The 19,621-nt window shown below is 42.6% G+C and overlaps 3 protein-coding genes across 4 annotated transcripts; all 3 read right to left on the bottom strand.

Annotated features, from left to right (window-relative positions):
* Positions 1-1,482: 1,482 nt before the first annotated feature.
* On the bottom strand, positions 1,483-2,118 carry LOC124650494. Its single transcript, XM_047190010.1, has one exon. It carries the CDS (start codon positions 2,116-2,118, stop codon positions 1,483-1,485), a length of 636 nt encoding a protein of 211 aa, XP_047045966.1.
* A 1,018-nt stretch (positions 2,119-3,136) lies between these two features.
* Positions 3,137-3,829, bottom strand: LOC124680547. Its single transcript, XM_047215600.1, has one exon. It carries the CDS (start codon positions 3,827-3,829, stop codon positions 3,137-3,139), a length of 693 nt encoding a protein of 230 aa, XP_047071556.1.
* Positions 3,830-4,806: 977 nt separating this feature from the next.
* On the bottom strand, positions 4,807-11,282 carry LOC124680530. Of its 2 annotated transcripts, XM_047215589.1 has the most exons (2): positions 11,275-11,282; positions 4,807-5,470 (listed from the first exon to the last, which is right to left on the bottom strand). In XM_047215589.1, exons 1-2 carry the CDS (start codon positions 11,280-11,282, stop codon positions 4,858-4,860), a joined length of 621 nt encoding a protein of 206 aa, XP_047071545.1. In that variant the 3' UTR covers positions 4,807-4,857. The 2 variants fall into 2 exon arrangements, with proteins under 2 accessions (XP_047071545.1, XP_047071535.1); XM_047215579.1 differs by lacking the exon at positions 11,275-11,282 and having other exon boundaries at positions 4,807-5,550.
* Between the last annotated feature and the right edge of the window lie 8,339 nt (positions 11,283-19,621).

Here is a 19,621-nt window from a genome sequence, read left to right on the forward strand (position 1 = left end):
TTAACAAAGTTGAGACATCGCTGTGCGAACGAAGGGGTATATTGTTTCCTTAATACTGAAGTGTATTTAAAAAAGAAATGTATTTCAAGATTCAAAAGAAAATTGTAGTACATATATATTTCCTTAATGGGCGGCGTCATAGCCAGACTGGAATGTATACTGGCCCGAGGTTAACAGAGCAGGGCCTAGCCTACCAGCCCAAATGAAGCCCAGGGGCTACTACCATCTCCGCTTCCTCCACCGCCCGTGAGAAACGGCGCCGGCGCGTCAGCGCCATCCACCTCCGGCGACATCCGCGGCCTCCGGCAGAGCTCGAGGCGTCCAGAAGTCCCACCATGGTACGCTACTAGCTAGATCTTAGTTCTCTGTGTGCTGCAACGACTTGTGACCTACCTTGGTTCTACCTCTGATACCTAAGCTGATGAGTGATTGCAATTTGCAAAATTGTTGGGTCCTTCGCGTCTTATTATTTGATTGAAAATCCTATTGTTCATAGCATTAAAATTATCCGGTATTGGTGAAATTACTCACCCATTTAACACATCTGGTTGGTGTCAGTACTCAATTTCGTGGACACCACACTGTAATACACTAGCACATGCGTATGTGCTCAAATAATATGGATGCTTTATACATTAACATTAGAGCTACACGAGGTTTCAACAAAAATTCAAATTGTTTTACAACCACCACAGCTGGGCCAACGAAAAACTGAATATGTTATGTCTTTCATTGTGTTTTCTTAATGGAGAGCTCATTTTTCATAACATAGATGTATACAAACAATGCAAAGCAAAACAAAGTCTAGGCTGTGTGATTGTGAAGGAAATCTGGCCAGCTAATATGTTGTCTTAATTGCAAGCTTGCCTTGCAGATTGGACCCGGTATGTAAATGTAACTGCAAGATGCTTCAAACAAAATTATGAGCTTGAGCAGGCGTGAGGTACAAACTAAATTGGCAAAATCATCATTTGTCAATATGGATTAGTATTCTTCTTATTAAGAAAATTTGGGCCTCTCGATTCATAATATTGTACATTGTGACATGCTTGAATGAAATGGATGAAGATTGTAGAAACTAATTTTATTTTCAAATTTTGCATTCTGCAACTAGAAATATTTAACTCCAGTGCCAGACTGCAAATCCACATGGTGGTGGTGGTGGGGAATCTTGGTGATTAAATTTATTTTTTCTGCTAACAACAGGCTTAGCCCTTGTGACTTCGACCTGTCATGTTTAGTGTGCGCCCAACAAGATCCACGAACCAAGGATATTGCAACAAATTATATACTTAGATCAAATAACACATCTTGAAGCATGAAATGGGCAAATGGATCAAAACTTTTGTTTCTCTCTCTATTTTAATTTCTGTATATTTGTACTATATACATAATTACATCTTGGGAAAATTGTACCAAGATCAGCTAGTCCTCAAAAAGGCGGATGCCAATCACAGTGTACCAAGAGTGGTGTGGAGTGATCTATGAGCTAAGAATGTTCAGGAGAGAAACCCTGATCTGGACTAATTTCCTGAACAGATGTCCTGCCCCATTCTCAAGATCTCCAATACTGCACTCTATCGCCTGCAATTGCTCCTCCTCGCAAACAACGGCCTTCTTCTTGTGAAATGCTTTGGACACAAGAGACTGTTTAGGCATATTGATTTCCTTCGACAAGAGATGGACTGAAGACTCCACAGAAGTAGCCTTCTTCGTGGTCTTCTTGAAATGTTTCTTGGCCTTCTTCGCCAAACGAGAATAAGACTGGATCTTGGCTTGAGCACCTACATCATCTCCTTTTCTTAGAGCCACTTGCAACTCTTGAATGATGGCCTTCATCTCCATGAAGATCTCTTGCATGGTGCTGCAGAGATCCAACAGCTCAAGAGAGCATTCCATCTCTCCATCCAACATCTTCCCGACTTGGTTGCTTGGCAGGCCAACAATCTCTTTAACACCATTGTAGATGTCTCCAAGCCTCCTAAGACCATCACATATCGAGCTGATGGTGTTGGAGGAAGATATGCTTGCCCCTAGGCTCAGCAGCTCCTGCTCGACTTCGGCCTCGTTGGCCTGAGGCCTTGAAGGCAAACTTATCGATCTTAGGTGGAAAGCCATTTCTGATATTGAAGTTTTTTTTCTCTGTATTGTGGTCGAAGAGAAGAGAGAAGGAGGACAAAGCACTTATGTTTGCTGTGTCTACCTTTCCTCTGAGGCCTATTTATACCGAAGAAGCATACAAGCAAGACTATTTGATAGGTAGACATGAAGAATCATGCCATTTATTTTTCCAGATGCTGTCTGCCATGGATGGAGATCTGGCATAAGGGTAGCGGTTACAACATCAAAGTCGTCTGCTGTTTAGTACATATTTTAGTGTGCCCTCTCTCCTCGAGTCGAGCCAGCACATTATCATGTTCCTGCAAAACCAGCAGTGTGGTAGTCTGTTAATGGACCTTGGCATAATTGCACGCTCTAGACACATTATTTGATTTAGCTGTGACCATGTCATGCTGGCTGCTCTCCTGGCATCAATCAACCGGATATCCATTAGTGTATCGAGACTGATGTGAAAATGAGAAATTTTGTGTCTTTCCAATTTTGTGCAATCCCATCTTGATTAATAAATGACATTTCTTTTGGGTACTAGGATGCATGGTTGTGGCTTTTTTTGGGCCTCTGGATTCATATTATGTACACCGTGACATGCTTGAACATTGTAGAAACTCATTTTATTTCAGCGAATTTTGCATATGCACTCTGAAACTAGAAATATTCAACTGCAGTGCCAGAGTGCAAATCCATGTGGTGGTGGTGGTGGGGAATCTTGGTTATCAAATTGATTTTTTCTGCTAACAACAGGCTTAGCCCATGTGACTTCGACCTGTCATGTTTAGTGTACGCCCAACAAATTACACGAACCAAGGATATTGCAATTAAGTATATAGTTAGATCAAATAACACATCATGAAGAATGAAATGGGCAAATGGATCAAAACTTTGGTCTCTCTCTATTTTAACTCCTGTACATTTGTATTATATACATAATTACATCTTAGGAAGATTGTACCAAGATCAGCTAGTCCTCAAAAAGGCGGATGCCAATCACAGTGTGCCAAGAGTGGTGCGGAGTCATCTATGAGCTAAGAATGTTCAGGAGAGAAACCCTGATCTGGACTAATTTCCTGAACAGATGTCCTGTCCCATTCTCAAGATCTCCAATACTGCACTCTATCGCCTGCAATTGCTCCTCCTCGCAAACAACCGCCTTCTTCTTGTGAAATGCTTTGGAGACAAGAGACTGTTTAGGCATATTGATTTCCTTCGACAAGAGATGGACTGAAGACTCCAGCAGAGATACAGATATCTCTCTAGCCTTGGTCAATAGCATGACCATCCTGCAACCCACAGAAGTAGCCTTCTTCGTGGTCTTCTTGAAATATTTCTGGGCCTTCTTCGCCAATCGAGAATAAGACTGGATCTTGGCTTGAGCAGCTACATCATCTCCTTTTCTTAGAGCCACTTGCAACTCTTGAATGATGGCCTTCATCTCCATGAAGATCTCTTGCATGGTGCTGCAGAGATCCAACAGCTCAAGAGAGCATTCCATCTCTCCATCCAACATCTTCCCGACTTGGTTGCTTGGCAGGCCAACAATCTCTTCAACACCATTGTAGATGTCTCCAAGCCTCCTAAGACCATCACATATCGTGCTGATGGTGTTGGAGGAAGATATGCTTGCCCCTAGGCTCAGCAGCTCCTGCTCGACTTCGGCCTCGTTGGCCTGAGGCCTTGAAGGCAAACTTATCGATCGTAGGTGGAAAGCCATTTTGGATATTGAAGCTTTTTTCTCTGTATTGTGGTTGAAGTGAGAAGGAGAACAACGCACTTAAGTTTGATGTGTCTACCTTTCCTCTGAGGCCTATTTATACCGAAGAAGCATACAAGCAAGACTATTTGATAGGTAGACACGAAGAATCGTGCCATTTTTTTTCCAGATGCTGTCTGCCATGGATGGAGATCTGGCTTAAGGGTAGCGGTTACAACATCAAAGTCGTCTGCTGTTTAGTACATATTTTAGTGTGCCCTCTCTCCTCGAGTCGAGCCAGCACATTATCATGTTCCTGCAAAACCAGCAGTGTGGTAGTCTGTTAATGGACCTTGGCATAATTGCACGCTCTAGACACATTATTTGATTGATTGCTAATCCACTAATTAGCTGTGACCATGTCATGCTTGCTGCTCTCCTGGCATCAATCAACCGGATATCCATTAGTGTATCGAGACTGATGTGAAAATGAGAAATTTTGTGTCTTTCCAATTTTGTGCGACCCCATCTTGATTATTAAATGGCATTTCTTTTGGGTACTAGGATGCATGGTTGTGGCTTTTTTTGGGCCTCTGGATTCATAATATTGTACACCGTGACATGCTTGAACATTGTAGAAACTCATATTATTTAAGCGAATTGCATATGCGTTCTGAAACTAGAAATATTCAACTGCAGTGCCAGACTACAAATCCATGTGGTGGTGGTGGTGGGGAATCTTGGTGATCAAATTGATTTTTTCTGCTAACAACAGGCTTAGCCCATGTGACTTCGACCTGTCATGTTTAGTGTACGCCCAACAAATTGCACGAACGAAGGATATTAACATTAAGTATATAGTTAGATCAAATAACACATCATGAAGAATGAAATGGGCAAATGGATCAAAACTTTGGTCTCTCTCTATTTTAACTCCTGTACATTTGTATTATATACATAATTACATCTTAGGAAGATTGTACCAAGATCAGCTAGTCCTCAAAAAGGCGGATGCCAATCACAGTGTGCCAAGAGTGGTGCGGAGTGATCTATGAGCTAAGAATGTTCAGGAGAGAAACCCTGATCTGGACTAATTTCCTGAACAGATGTCCTGTCCCATTCTCAAGATCTCCAATACTGCACTCTATCGCCTGCAATTGCTCCTCCTCGCAAACAACCGCCTTCTTCTTGTGAAATGCTTTGGAGACAAGAGACTGTTTAGGCATATTGATTTCCTTCGACAAAAGATGGACTGAAGACTCCAGCAGAGATACAGATATCTCTCTAGCCTTGGTCAATAGCATGACCATCCTGCAACCCACAGAAGTAGCCTTCTTCGCGGTCTTCTTGAAATATTTCTGGGCCTTCTTCGCCAATCGAGAATAAGACTGGATCTTGGCTTGAGCAGCTACATCATCTCCTTTTCTTAGAGCCACTTGCAACTCTTGAATGATGGCCTTCATCTCCATGAAGATCTCTTGCATGGTGCTGCAGAGATCCAACAGCTCAAGAGAGCATTCCATCTCTCCATCCAACATCTTCCCGACTTGGTTGCTTGGCAGGCCAACAATCTCTTCAACACCATTGTAGATGTCTCCAAGCCTCCTAAGACCATCACATATCGTGCTGATGGTGTTGGAGGAAGATATGCTTGCCCCTAGGCTCAGCAGCTCCTGCTCGACTTCGGCCTCGTTGGCCTGAGGCCTTGAAGGCAAACTTATCGATCGTAGGTGGAAAGCCATTTTGGATATTGAAGCTTTTTTCTCTGTATTGTGGTTGAAGTGAGAAGGAGAACAAAGCACTTAAGTTTGATGTGTCTACCTTTCCTCTGAGGCCTATTTATACCGAAGAAGCATACAAGCAAGACTATTTGATAGGTAGACACGAAGAATCGTGCCATTTTTTTTTCCAGATGCTGTCTGCCATGGATGGAGATCTGGCTTAAGGGTAGCGGTTACAACATCAAAGTCGTTAGTACATATTTTAGTGTGTCCTCTGTCCTCGAGATGCGCTAGCACATTATCATGTTCCTGCAACTGGAAGCAAGAACCAGCAACCAGCAGTGTGGTAGTCTGCTAGTGGACCTTGGCATAATTGCATGCTCTAGGCATTATTTAATTGATTGCTAATCTAGCATTTAGCTGTGACCATGTCTTGCTGGCTGCTCTCCTTTCATCAATCAATCGGGTTTCATTAGTGTATTGAGAATGATATGAAAATGAGAAATTTTGTTTGTGACATCTTTTGTGCAAACCCAGCTTGGCAATTAAAAGAAAGAAAAAAAACTTGTGGTATTAGGATACATGGCTGTGGCTTTTTTGGGCCTCTGGATTCAAATATTGTACACTGTGATAGCTACGTGTGTGGTCAACCTCAAGTGTTGGAGTTGGCCTTCTTTAGCGATCAATAGCCCGACCACCGCACAAGGATCCTTTGTTTGTTTGTGTGATAGCTACCAACTGAAATATGACCATCTTTTAGTAAATAATTTTAATATTCAATTTAAACAGTGTTAGCTGCTTGAATGACGGTCAGCGATGATCATAATTTATTAGTATTTTTTCCTTGTTAAGATAGGGTCTGAGTTAAGGCTCTGCAAGCACAAACAGTAATTGGAGAACAAGAAATGGACCCATTTTTTTTGTTTTGTTTCCCAGCCAAGTATACTTCAGTACAACTCCCATTTATGCATTGAAAAATGTCTCATGATCAGCAGATTGTCTAAAAGGTGGATGCCAATCACAACGAATCAGAGGTGTGGTATCATGCATACAAGCTTCGAGCATTCGAAAGAGAAACTCTTCTCTGGAGCAATCTCCTGAACAAAATCTCAATACTGCTCTGAAGATCAACAATATCGAATTCTGTTTTCAGTTGTTGCTCCTCGTCGCATACAACTCTTTTCTTCTGAAATGTCTTGGGTGACAAGAGACCACTTGGTATAACTCAGCATCGCAATTTGCTTCAATAGGAGCTGCGTGGATGATTCAAGCATCGAGGCAACGGGCCTCTCTTGCCAACACTTTGACCACCCTGCAGCCAATTTTCTTTGACTGTTTTTCGGCCTTCTTTACCAGTAGACGAAGATTTGTCTTTTGGCCTTAACAGTTACATCATCTCCTTTCTTGAGAGCCAATAATTCCCGAGCTCAGAAAAGCTCTTGGATGGCGCTGCAGATGTTAAAAGTGGAAGAGAGTGTTCGATCTCCAGCTCCATAACTTTCCTTCACTATTGTTGGCAAAGGATAATTTGGCCGCTTGCAAACATAGCTCCTCAATGTTGTTGCGCATACCTACATACCTTCTGAACCCATCGAGCATCTCCAGACATTTTTTTGCTGTTGGTTTCGCTGGAGCAGGAGCTAGAAGGCGCACACACAGATCTGAGATGACTAGCCATGGCTGGAACGGGAGATGGAGTCCTTTCTATGTATCTGGAAATGGAAGAGAGAGATTCGGAGAAAAGAAACTGTGCTGCAATGGTGCTCGACCGGTATGGTTTACCTCCCTATATAAGCAGAAGCCATGCAGTGGCTGACCCTGCAGTCTGCAGACAGCAAGAATCTCATCCTTGATGGGTTGTAGTGCTTCTGGAATAAAAGCCACCTATCTGGACGACAAGCTGATGCTTTTTTATGTTTCATGATCAGTGCAACTAGCATCCCTAACAGTCTGTGTTTGAGCTTTTGATCACCCTGTCATGTCTCTACTATGGGTGGCAGAGTCATCTGCACGAGCGTGTAGTCTTTTGTCAGATCCAGATCGAGAGCATGAGATTGGTGAGTGGGGAGGGAGATGTTGAGAGAAAGTGCTGGCGAGGATCGGTGGTGGAGGAACAGTTGACTTCTGGGCTCGGGCGCAACACGGTGTGTTGATGTGGTGAGAATCGCTTGCATGTTTCTACTAGTGCTATTAACTACCACATGTGATCCTTTGCAATCTCAGGGCACATTAGGTGCTGCTAGCTAGGCCTCTCACATTGTCATGTCCTACTTATTGGCGGCAAGAAAAGTCAAGGCGGTTTTCTCTATTGCTGGGTCTCGTCATACGTGCATGCTCAAACATTTCTTTAATGTGGGAAATGCTAATCAAGTAGTTTTACATCCATTTATGTTCTTGTTGATCAGCAAATAATAATAAGTCTTCAGTTAATCTTACTTTTGTGCAATTTCTGGTCTGGATGAGCATCTCATGCAATTGGCATGGCCATATATCATTATCCCACAAAAAAATTGAATTGAATATCTGCAAATTTTAGGTGATTGACTATTTGGTTGCGGGTTCGATGAAGTATGGAGAAAACAGGAAATGGGCATGTGTAAAATACTTAGATTGACACAAGGGGTAATGTACTGAAATTTATAATTTAGAGCTGATTGATTTTCCATACATTTTCCTACATATATGTGAAAATTGTTTCCGTGATCAGCAGATCCTCTTAAAGGTGAACACGATTCACAGGGGGTCAGATTTGATGCATCGTTTCGCTGCATGGTAAGAGTGCTCAGAAGAGTGACCCTGCTCTGGATCAATCTCCTGAAGAGAAGCTGAACTCTACTCTCAAGATCAACAATGTACAACTCCAACACCTGTGAATTAGAGCCGGCAATGCGTCAATAATTGTGAATGGGAGCCGATGAGGCTGACATGTCTCTCAGCTCAGTTGCTGCTAGCAGCGACATCTGGAGCTGTGCACGAGCACATACCTATACTTCAATGTGAGGAGACCAAGAGATCTTCAAGTATGCAAATGAAATGATCTGGTGGTCCATGTTGGTTGGTGATTGCTGGTGGAAGCAACAGTTTACTCTCTTCGCCTACAGGTGCTGCATCGTCGAATGCGGTGCTATACTGCTATAGTGATATCTGTTTTTTTTTTGCTTAGAAAGTAAAGATGCATGTAGGAACACGCACTTTTATTCCATCCAAATGAAGGAATGCACAAACTCATTCTCTTGCAGCGCCACAGTGTTGCTGAAAGATGGGGAGAAACATATCTGTGAAATTTTTCTTGTAAATTATTTCTGTGATGATCATCTGGGCCTTTTCTCAAAATAGAATGATAGTACAGTATCTGTTTCTGATGAATGGATGCTCATGCTGCGAACTTTGCATGACGATGGCTTGTAGTGGCACCCGCGCGGTCGCTGGCATTATCAGCCGTAATCTCCATACGAACCCTGTGCCGTAGTACTAGAGCGTCTCCATTTGTGTCCCCAAAATACTTCGAATTGAGCGCTAGATCAAGTGTTTGGGGACGCCACCGTGTGGTGGCGTTTTTGGGGCGCGTATGTTTTTAGCAGAGTCCCTATCACGAAACATTTTAATAATAAGAAATATAAAGTTTTTCATTCAAATTTATTACGGAGTATATTGTACAAGTTTGAATAAAAAAACCGGCTAGGTGATCGCCCCTGGCCTACTTGTTCCTCGGAGCACTTGACGGCCCCGTCCCATCGTTACCCCTCCCTCTTCCGCTTCTCCGCCGACGCTGCCCGCCGCTCCCTTGTTGCACGGTCGCTTATGTGTGGTGGGCCGCCGCGTCCTCCAGGAGTCGCTGCTGCATCACCTCATTGGCGTCATCCTCGGACTTCTTCAGCGACTCGAAGGACGAGAGGATGTCCCTCTGCTCCGCTGCCTTCTCCTCTGGGCCAGGCCCGCTCCAGTCGTCGTCGTCCACGACTGCCTCCTTTCGCCGTTGTTGCTGCTCCGAGTCGAAGGCCGCCTCCTCCTCGGACGCCTCCCACAGCGCGTCGGCCATGTCGCTGCGAGCTTCGGGCCCTCCTCCATGTCGTCGTAGTCGAACTCGAACATGGGAGGTGAGGGCGAAGGTGGAGGTGGAGGCAGAGGTGAACGAGGTGGAGGCGGTGGCGGAGGAGCCTAACCGCCGCCACCGGTGCGGCTCATCATTGCGTACGTGGTGGCTAGGCGGCGAGGCATGTTGTCGTGGAGGCGGAGGGATGGATTTGCCTGCGGCTATGGTAGCGATGGCGAACGGAGGCAGCCTTTTATAGCTGGTGGCGGCGCGGGAAGCGGTGGAGAAGGCGCGCGAACAAGCGCGGTAATGCGAACGATGGCAACGCGTGGAGGTGGTGCAGTGCCGACGAGACGTCTCACCTACACCGCCCTGGAAACTGTCGTCGCCATTAAGGCAAAGTTGTAGCGTTGCATGCCGCTGCGTCGCTGACGAATCGGGCCCGCCACTCGCTGTCGGAGGGATGACCCCCGGTAGGCTAAGGTGGTGGCCTAAACGGCTAGATTAACTCGGTGGGACCGACTTACTGAGGTAAGTCGGGTAACCTTGTTTGCAGGCAAAGGTCACGTTGACCGGGCAGGCTTGCCGACATAGGGTACCGACATACCAATGTCGGTGCCTCAGGGCGGGCACGACTGAACTCGGCCTAACTCGGTTGGCACGAAAGGTGCCAAGGATGGAAGACTAAGCTTTTTGGGTTCGGCATAGGGCCAACGGTCATATGCCTAGTCCCAAAGTCAGCGCTCCAGTCACATCCAAGTAATCACGCAACAGTGCAGGTGAATCTCATTAAGACGCCAGGCACGTTGCTACATTCCAAGCAGCAAGGCTGATAATACCGCTGACGAGAGGTACAGTGGTCAGCGGCTTGGTGGCAGAAGGCCAAGTCACGTCAAGTACCGTGCTTGTGACAAGATGAAGGAATGCTGATAGCGGGTAGCTGTAGACTTAGATCCACAAAACATTGCTTTATCACATGCTAGGGTTTTCTCCTTTGTAACCTGCCCCCCACTATATAAGGGGGTGCAGGACCTCCGCAGCAGGGGTTCGACGCTCTTCTTATTCCTCTCGCATACAGCTCAAGCAGCGCTATTGTAGTGGTATTTCACCTCGAGAGATATACAAATCAGACAAGCAGGAGTAGGGGTTTTACCTACTCACGAGGGCCTGAACCTGGGTAGATCGTTGTGTTCGTGTGTGCTCGTTAGCTCACCTCCCTCCTCCGTATCCATCGGCGTACATCAGCCCTAACTTAAGTCTACCCATGGCATATGTCTGTTCACCACGACGACACTGTAATAACCCAGAACATAGGATCAACGAAGGGTAGATTTAGGAATGGGATGTGCATTTCATCGCAAAACGAGGGAAATTTTCGCGCCTTATTGCAACTAAACCTAAGAGGGATCGAGGTTCTCTCTCAATTGCAATTAGGGTTAGGCAAGTTGAGTTATGAATTTTGACATGAACTCTTTTGTATCTTGTTGATTTTTGGAATTTGATTTCATTTGACAAGTAATATTGAATTGATAACTCAAGAATAAACAATAAGTAATAGTGAATATGAAAAATAAATTCATGATTTAATACAACTCATAAATTCAAAAGACTTTGAATTTCAAATTGAAATATGAATACAACAAACATTTAGAAATAGAATTATTACAAGTATAATTAAGCTCTTAGAGAAACCTTGAGCTTTATTGATATACACACACATACATTGTCTTTACAATATTCTTGATACAAGAATTGAAGGAAAAATAAATAGAAATAAAAAGGAAGATTACATTGTTTGATCCTAAACTAAAATCCTAGACTAATGAATTGGAAGAAATGCTTCTGTAGTCATATTCACCTTTAAAACCTGCAAAACAAAACATAAATACTATCCAGGGGTTTATTAGAAAGCCAGAATGTAGTTTGGAAGGAACCAAGTGTCATGTACACTTGTGCTTGTCCAAAACCATGGACAGCACAAGGATAAGATGGGGCAGACCAAACCTAAGCACACTCAAGGGCTCAAGTTTCAGCATATGAGCACACTGCTCATGAGTTACTGTGCAAGCAACATCAAGGCAAGGCATGGCTTAGTCATCAAGCCAAGCCATGCTTGTGTGGCATGGCCAGAGAAGAAGTAGCCAGGGTATAAATGGTGCACAAACCCTAGAAACAATGCATAGTCGACCAGACAAACATTCACCAGGCAACCAGAGAGAGATAGGATAGAGTTCATTCCGTTCTTGATCAAGAACAGCACAACCCTCACAGAACCAATCATCCATCCAAAACCACCAAGTAATAAACCAGAGAAGCATGGTGACCTAAGGAGGAGATCAACCAAGAGCTGGAGGTGAAGGGCTGTGAACATAAACCAACCAGAAGTCTGCATCAACACAATATTTCTTTCTAGGAGCTGGAACAAGGTATACCTAGTTCTTGGAGTGGATCCTGTGGATCCAATCCATTATTCATGCATGACACAAGTCATGGGTTTGAGCAGATGCTCAAGGGGTGATCATCACTTGGTTTTCACCAAGGATCACTGGCAGAAGAGGAAAACCACTAGAACTAGAGCCACCTAGATACAAATCTTGTACATATCAACTAGAACAAATGCACAGATGTGCACACAAGCAAGCACACATGCACAAATAACACCAGTAGATGGATTACTAGGAATAGTAGCTACCAAGGACTACCCAGTGAGATCCTAAGCAAGAAACCATCAGGAAAACCCTAGATTTTCTTCACAGGCAAGCATAATGGCATTCATATTAATTATGATCCCCAACTATGCAAGCAAAGATGAGTAGCCAACAAGATCTATCCAATTGTGTGAGCAAACAGTCAGTAGCAATGCTACTGAGGTCACAACAAACACAAAAACATCCAAATTAAAGCAAAGCATTAAGTCATCATTATCCAGTAATGGATTCAGACTTCATTTATTTCCCAATTGATCATGGGAATATCAAATCATGCTTAGCAAGTCATTTAATCAACACTGCATAAGCAGTTCATCAATAAATAATTCATCTAGGCATGAATACATAACTAATCCATGCAACGAGCATATAGTAGCATCACTGTTAGGCAACACAAGCATGTACCATTACATCCTAGCTACTGGTCCAGGGAGCTATGGATGGCAACAGAACACACACAGTAGCATAAGCATGAATGAGTAGCAGCATCAGCAAGCAAACCATCTATTTAGCAAAGGAATCCATCAGTAACCAGCCACTGACATTTAATTGATCAAATGGATCAATTAGATCAAGTCAAGCAATATAGAGAGTCTAGCCATCAGGATTTACTTATCCAATGAATCATTGGATCATACAGAAGGCACATAAGCACCTCATAGACATCACAAGTGTCACAGTTATGCATAGCAAAATACCTAGTCAAGCAAGCAAGGCACACCAGTAAGCCTAGGTAGCATGATATAGCATGATGAGCATGACATAGCATGGCATAGCATGGCAGAAGCAGTGAGAGGGCAACAATGGCCATGAACAGCAAGCAGGACACACTTGGCTAGTAACCAGAGCTTGGTTAATTGGCCAGGGCTTGCAGAGAGGAGGCGCAGAAAGCATATGCGACAGCAGCAAGGCCCTGTATGATCATTGGATAATCAGGAAGCCTGGGAGCCAGAGGTAGAAGAAGCACAGTAGCATGGGGGCGCACAGACATGATGAAGAGAAGGAGAAGGACGAGAAGGGGAACTTACCCGCGCCTGGAAGCAGAAGCTACGGCATGGCGAGGCAGTGCCCGCGTGGCCGTAATAGCTGCAAATCCAGGGAGGACGCCGACGTTACGCCGACGAGCTCCACGGACAGCACAACACCCTGGGGACGACGGCACAGGCGCTGCCAACACAGCACCCGCGCCAGGCCAGTCCCAGGAGCACGCTAGCATCGATGACGAGGTCAACAGCTCGCCGGAGACCACCAATCGCCGGAGGCGATTCGTCTCCAGATCTAGCCGGGAGGCGATATGGAGGAGGAGGAAGGAAGCGACGAAACCGTGCGGATAGATCGGTAGATCTTCACGCGGCGGTTCAGGCGGTGTCGGCGGCGAGGTCAGGGGCGGCCGGACTTGGCCGGAGCGTGGCGGCGGCCATGGCGGCGACGCAGTCGCCACACGAATCGCCAGAGCGTTAGGGTTCGTAAGAGAGAGGAGTGAGCGAGAGAGTGAGGCGTGCCGAACTAGTTCGGTTCCACCGAACCGTGTTTGGGCAGGCCTTAACGGGCTGTCCAAACGGGCCAAATAAATGGGCTGGCCCAATTCGGCCAGGGGGTTCTTTTGGTCATTTTCTATTTGAAAATAGCCCTAGAATTTAACCAAATTTTAAATAATCATATATACTTTAAAAATCCAATAAAAATTGGATTAGTGAATGAAAAATGATTCTCAACAAGAATAAAATAAGAAATAAATTTAGAAAACAAATTCAAATTTTGGAATTTAAATTCAAGCTTGGAAGTTTTAATTTGTAATTTTCCTTGTATTCAAAAATCAAGGAAAGATTTCAAATGAATTCAAATATTTGTTTTCAAATATTTCAAAAGGAAATTCTATTATTCCAAGTCACTTCTTTTAAGAAAGATATTTTCCAAAGGAAAATATTCTATTATTCTTATTCCAAAAATATAGAGAAAACTCTATTGTTTCAAATTATTTTTTTGAAATAAATATTTTCCAAAAAGGAAAATTGTATTACTTTTAAATTCTTTCCTTTCTAAAAGGAAAGTGATTTTATAATTTAAAAGTAATTGCAAATTACTGCCAAAGGCATGAAATCTTAATTTAACCCTAAATCTTAATAAAATATTGGGGTAAGGGATTCAACATAAATAATACATCCATGCATGCATTATTTGGATTTTATAACATTGTCCTTACCGGACAATGATGCTTCTTTACAGAACCCGAGGTCCAGGTTCCATCCAATACATTGAACTGCACTATCTCGCAGTCCACAGGCAAGTTCACTCTTGCTCATGTCATCTTGAGTATTTTCTATCAATTTACCGCAAATCTATATACTTATCATTCCTGCATTGAAAATGAAATGTTACTTTTCCAATTATGAATATGACTATGTGGCTGGCAATGGAACCATGGTATGTGTTGACATGGTGGAGGTTGATGCGTGCAGTTAACACACGTCCGTTGGGAACCCCAAGAGGAAGGTGTGATGCGTATAGAAGCAAGTTTTCCCTCAGTATGAAACCAAGGTTATCGAACCAGTAGGAGTCAAGGAGCACGTGAAGGTTGTTGGTGGAGGAATGTAGTGCGGCGCAACACCGGTGAAACCGGCGCCAACGTGGAACCTGCACAACACAATCAAAGTACTTTGCCCCAACGTAACGATGAGGTTGTCAATCTCACCGGCTTGCTGTAAACAAAGGATTAACCGTATAGTGTGGAAGATGATGTTTGTTTGTGAAGAACAGTAAAGAACAAGTATTGCAGTAGATTGTATTTCAGATGTAAAGAATGGACCGGGGTCCACAGTTCACTAGTGGTGTCTCTCCGATAAGATAACTAGCATGTTGGGTGAACAAATTACAGTTGGGCAATTGACAAATAAAGAAGGCATAACAATGCACATACATATATCATGATGAGTACTATGAGATTTAATCAGGGCATTACGACAAAGTACATAGACCGCTATCCAGACATGCATCTATGCCTAAAAAGTCCACTTTCAGGTTATCATCCGAACCCCTTCCAAGTATTAAGTTGCAAGCAACGTGACAATTGCATTAAGTATGGTGCGTAATGTAATCAACACAAATATCCTTAGACAAAGCATCGATGTTTTATCCCTAGTGGCAACAACACATCCACAACCTTAGAACTTTCTCATCACTGTCCCGCATTTAATGGAGGCATGAACCCACTATCGAGCATAAATACTCCCTCTTGGAGTCACAAGTATCAACTTGGCCGAGCCTCTACTAGCAACGGAGAGCATGCAAGAACATAAACAACACATATGATAGATTGATAATCAACTTGACATAGTATTCAATATTCATCGGATCCCAACAAACACAACATGTAGGATTACAAATAGATGATCTTGATCATGATAGGCAGCTCACAAGATCTAACATGATGGCACAATGAGGAGAAGACAACCATCTAGCTATCGCTATGGACCCATAGTCCAGGGGTGAACTACTCACACATCGATCCGGAGGCGATCATGGCGATGAAGAGTCCTCCGGGAGATGATTCCCCTCTCCGGCAGGGTGCCTGAAGCGATCTCCTGAATCCCCCGAGATGGGATTGACGGCGGCGACGTCACAGTAAGGTTTTCCGTATCGTGGCTCTCGGTACAGAGGGTTTCGCGACGAAGGCTTTAAGTAGGCGGAAGGGCGGAGTCGGAGGAGTCACGGGGGCCCCACACGCTAGGGCCGCGCGGGCCCCCTCTAGGCCGTGCCGCCCTAGTGTGGCGGCGCCCCGTGGCCCCACTTCGTATCTCCCTCGGTCTTCTGGAAGCTTCGTGGAAAAATAAGCCTCTGGGCGTTGATTTCGTCCAATTCCGAGAATATTTCCTTTGTAGGATTTCTGAAACCAAAAACAGCAGAAAACAGCAACTGGCTCTTCGGCATCTTGTCAATAGGTTAGTGCCGGAAAATGCATAATAATGACATATAATGTGTATAAAACATGTGAGTATCATCAATAAAGTAGCATGGAACATAAGAAAATATAGATACGTTTGAGACGTATCAAGCATCCCCAAGCTTAGTTCCTACTCGCCCTCGAGTAGGTAAACGATAACAATGATAATTTCTGAAGTGACATGCTATCATAATTTTGATCAATACTATTGTAAAGCATATGAAGTGAATGAAGTGATTCGAAGCAATGGTAAAGACAATGATTAAACAACTGAATCATATAGCAAAGACTTTTCATGAATAGTACTTCAAGACAAGCACCAATAAGACTTGCATAAGAGTTAACTCATAAGGCAATAAATTCTTAGTAGAGAGTTTTGAAGCAACACAAAGGATGATTAAGTTTCAGCAATTGCTTTCAACTTGTAACATGTATATCTCATGGATAATTGTCAACATAAAGCAGTATAACAAGTGCAATAGGTAAACATGTAAGAATCAATGAACACAGTTGACACAAGTGTTTGCTTCTAAGATAGAGAGAATAGGTAAACTGACTCAACATAAAGTAAAAGAAAGGCCCTTCGCAGAGGGAAGCATGGATTGCTATATTTGTGCTAGAGCTTTTATTTTGAAAACAAGAAACAATTTTGTCAACGGTAGTAATAAAGCGTATGTGTTATGTATAAGATATCGTATAAGTTGCAAGCCTCATGCATAGTATACCAATAGTGCCCGCACCTTGTCCTAATTAGCTTGGATTAACATGGATTATCATTGCATAACATATGTTTCAACCAAGTGTCACAAAGGGGTACCTCTATGCCGCCTGTACAAAGGTCTAAGGAGAAAGCTCGCATTGGATTTCTCGCTTTTGATTATTCTCAACTTAGACATCCATACCGGGACAACATAGACAACGAGATAATGGACTCCTCTTTAATGCATAAGCGTTCAACAACGAGATAATATTCTCATAAGAAATTGAGGATTTTTGTCCAAACTGAAACTTCCACCATGGATCATGGCTTTAGTTAGCGGCCCAATGTTCTTCTCTAACAATATGCATACTCAAACCATTTGATCATGAAAATATCCCTTACTTCAGACAAGACGAACATGCATAGCAACTCACATGATATTCAAAAAAGGTGAAATAGTTGATGGCGTCCCCAGAAACATGGTTACCGCACAACAAGCAACTTATTAAGAAATAAGATACATAAGTACATATTCTTCACCACAATAGTTTTTAAGCTATTTTTCCCATGAGCTATATATTGCAAAGACAAAGAATGGAATTTTAAAGGTAGCACTCAAGCAATTTACTTTGGAATGGCAGAAAAATACCATGTAGTAGGTAGGTATGGTGGACACAAATGGCATAGTTTTTGGCTCAAGGATTTGGATGCACGAGAAGAATTCCTCTCAATACAAGGCTAGGCTAGCAAGGTTGTTTGAAGCAAACATAAGTATGAACCGGTACATCAAAACTGTACATAAGAACATATTGCAAGCATTATAAGACTCTACACTGTCTTCTTTGTTGTTCAAACACCTTAACCAGAAAATATCTAGACCTTAGAGAGACCAATCATGCAAACCAAATTTCAACAAGCTCTATGTAGTTCTTCATTAATAGGTGCAAAGTACATGATGCAAGAGCTTAAACATGATCTATATGAGCACAACAATTGCCAAGTATCAAATTATTCAAGACAATACACCAATTACCACATGAGGCATTTTCCGTTTCCAACCATATAACAATGAACGAAGCAGTTTTAACCTTCGCCATGAACATTAAAGCATAATTAAGAACACAAGTGTTCCATATGAAAAAGCGGAGCGTAATATCTCCAATATAAAGGATTGTGGGATCCAACTTTATTCAAACAAAACAAAAATAAAAGCAAACAGACGCTCCAAGTAAAATGCATATGATGTGACTGAATAAAAATATAGTTTCACTAGAGGAACCTGATAATGTTGTCGATGAAGAAGGGGATGCCTTGAGAATCCCCAAGCTTAGATGCTTGAGTCTTCTTGAAATATGCAGGGATGAACCACGGGGGCATCCCCAAGCTTAGACTTTTCACTCTTCTTGATCATATTGTATCATCCTCCTCTCTTGACCCTTGAAAACTTCCTCCACACCAAACTCGAAACAAACTCATTAGAGGGTTAGTGCATAATTAAAAATTCATATATTCAGAGGTGACATGATCATTCTTAACACTTCTGGACATTGCACAAAGCTACTGAAAGTTAATGGAACAAAGAAATCCATCAAACATAGCAAAACAGGCAATGCGAAATAAAAGGCAGAATCTGTCAAAACAGAACAGTCCGTAAAGACGAATTTTCCAGGGGAACTTAACTTGCTCAGATTAAAATGCTCAAATTGAATGAAAGTTGCGTACATATCTGAGGATCACGCACGTAAATTTTCAGAATTTTATGAGTTATCTACAGACGGGGCTGCTCAATTTCGTGACAGTAAGAAATCTGTGTCTGCGCAGTAATCCAAATCTAGTATCAACACTGCTATCAAAGACTTTACTTGGCACAACAATGCAATAAAATAAAGATAAGGAGAGGTTGCTACAGTAGTAACAACTTCCAAGACTCAAATATAAAACAAAAGTGCAGAAGTAAAATAATGGGTTGTCTTCCATAAGCGCTTTTCTTTATAGCCATTAAGATGGGCTCAGTAATTTTAATGATGCTCTCATGAAAATAGAAAATGAAGCAAAAGGAGCATCAAGAAGCAAATTCAAAACATATTTAAGCCTAACCCACTTCCTATGAAAAGGAATCTTGTACACAAATAAATTCATGAAGAACAAAGTGACAAGCATAGGAAGATAAAACACGAGTAACTTCAAAATTTTCAGCATATAGAGAGGTGTTTTAGTACCATGAAAATTTCTACAACCATATTTTCCTCTCTCATAATAATTTCCAGTACCATCATGAACAAACTCAACAATATAGCTATCACATAAAGCATTCTTGTCATGATCCACATACATAAAAGTATCATTACTCTCCACATAAGCATAAGCAATTTTATTAGTAATAGTGGGAGTAAAACTATCACATCCATCATTGTAATCATCATAAATTGCAGGCATAGAATAATCATAATGAATTTTATCCTCAATAGTAGATGGACTGAAAATATCATATTCATCATTGCAAACATCATATATAGGAGGCATATCATAATCAACATAAACTTTCTCCTCCATACCCGGAGGACTAACTAGATCATTTTCATCAATACCGACCTCCCCAAGCTTAAATTCTTCCATAGCATTAGCAACAATGGTATTCAAGGCATTCATACTTATAACATTGCCATTAGCATGCATATAAAGTTCCATAGGTTTTTTAATTTTCTCTTCAA

The sequence above is a fragment of the Lolium rigidum genome, chromosome 1 (genome assembly GCF_022539505.1).
Source record: "Lolium rigidum isolate FL_2022 chromosome 1, APGP_CSIRO_Lrig_0.1, whole genome shotgun sequence".
In the NCBI taxonomy this organism is placed as follows: domain Eukaryota; kingdom Viridiplantae; phylum Streptophyta; class Magnoliopsida; order Poales; family Poaceae; genus Lolium; species Lolium rigidum.

Bases quoted from the DNA above. Each gene is read 5' to 3' on its own strand.
- LOC124650494 (XM_047190010.1), bottom strand. From the start codon at position 2,118: ATGGCTTTCCACCTAAGATCGATAAGTTTGCCTTCAAGGCCTCAGGCC.
- LOC124680547 (XM_047215600.1), bottom strand. From the start codon at position 3,829: ATGGCTTTCCACCTACGATCGATAAGTTTGCCTTCAAGGCCTCAGGCC.
- LOC124680530 (XM_047215579.1), bottom strand. From the start codon at position 5,550: ATGGCTTTCCACCTACGATCGATAAGTTTGCCTTCAAGGCCTCAGGCC.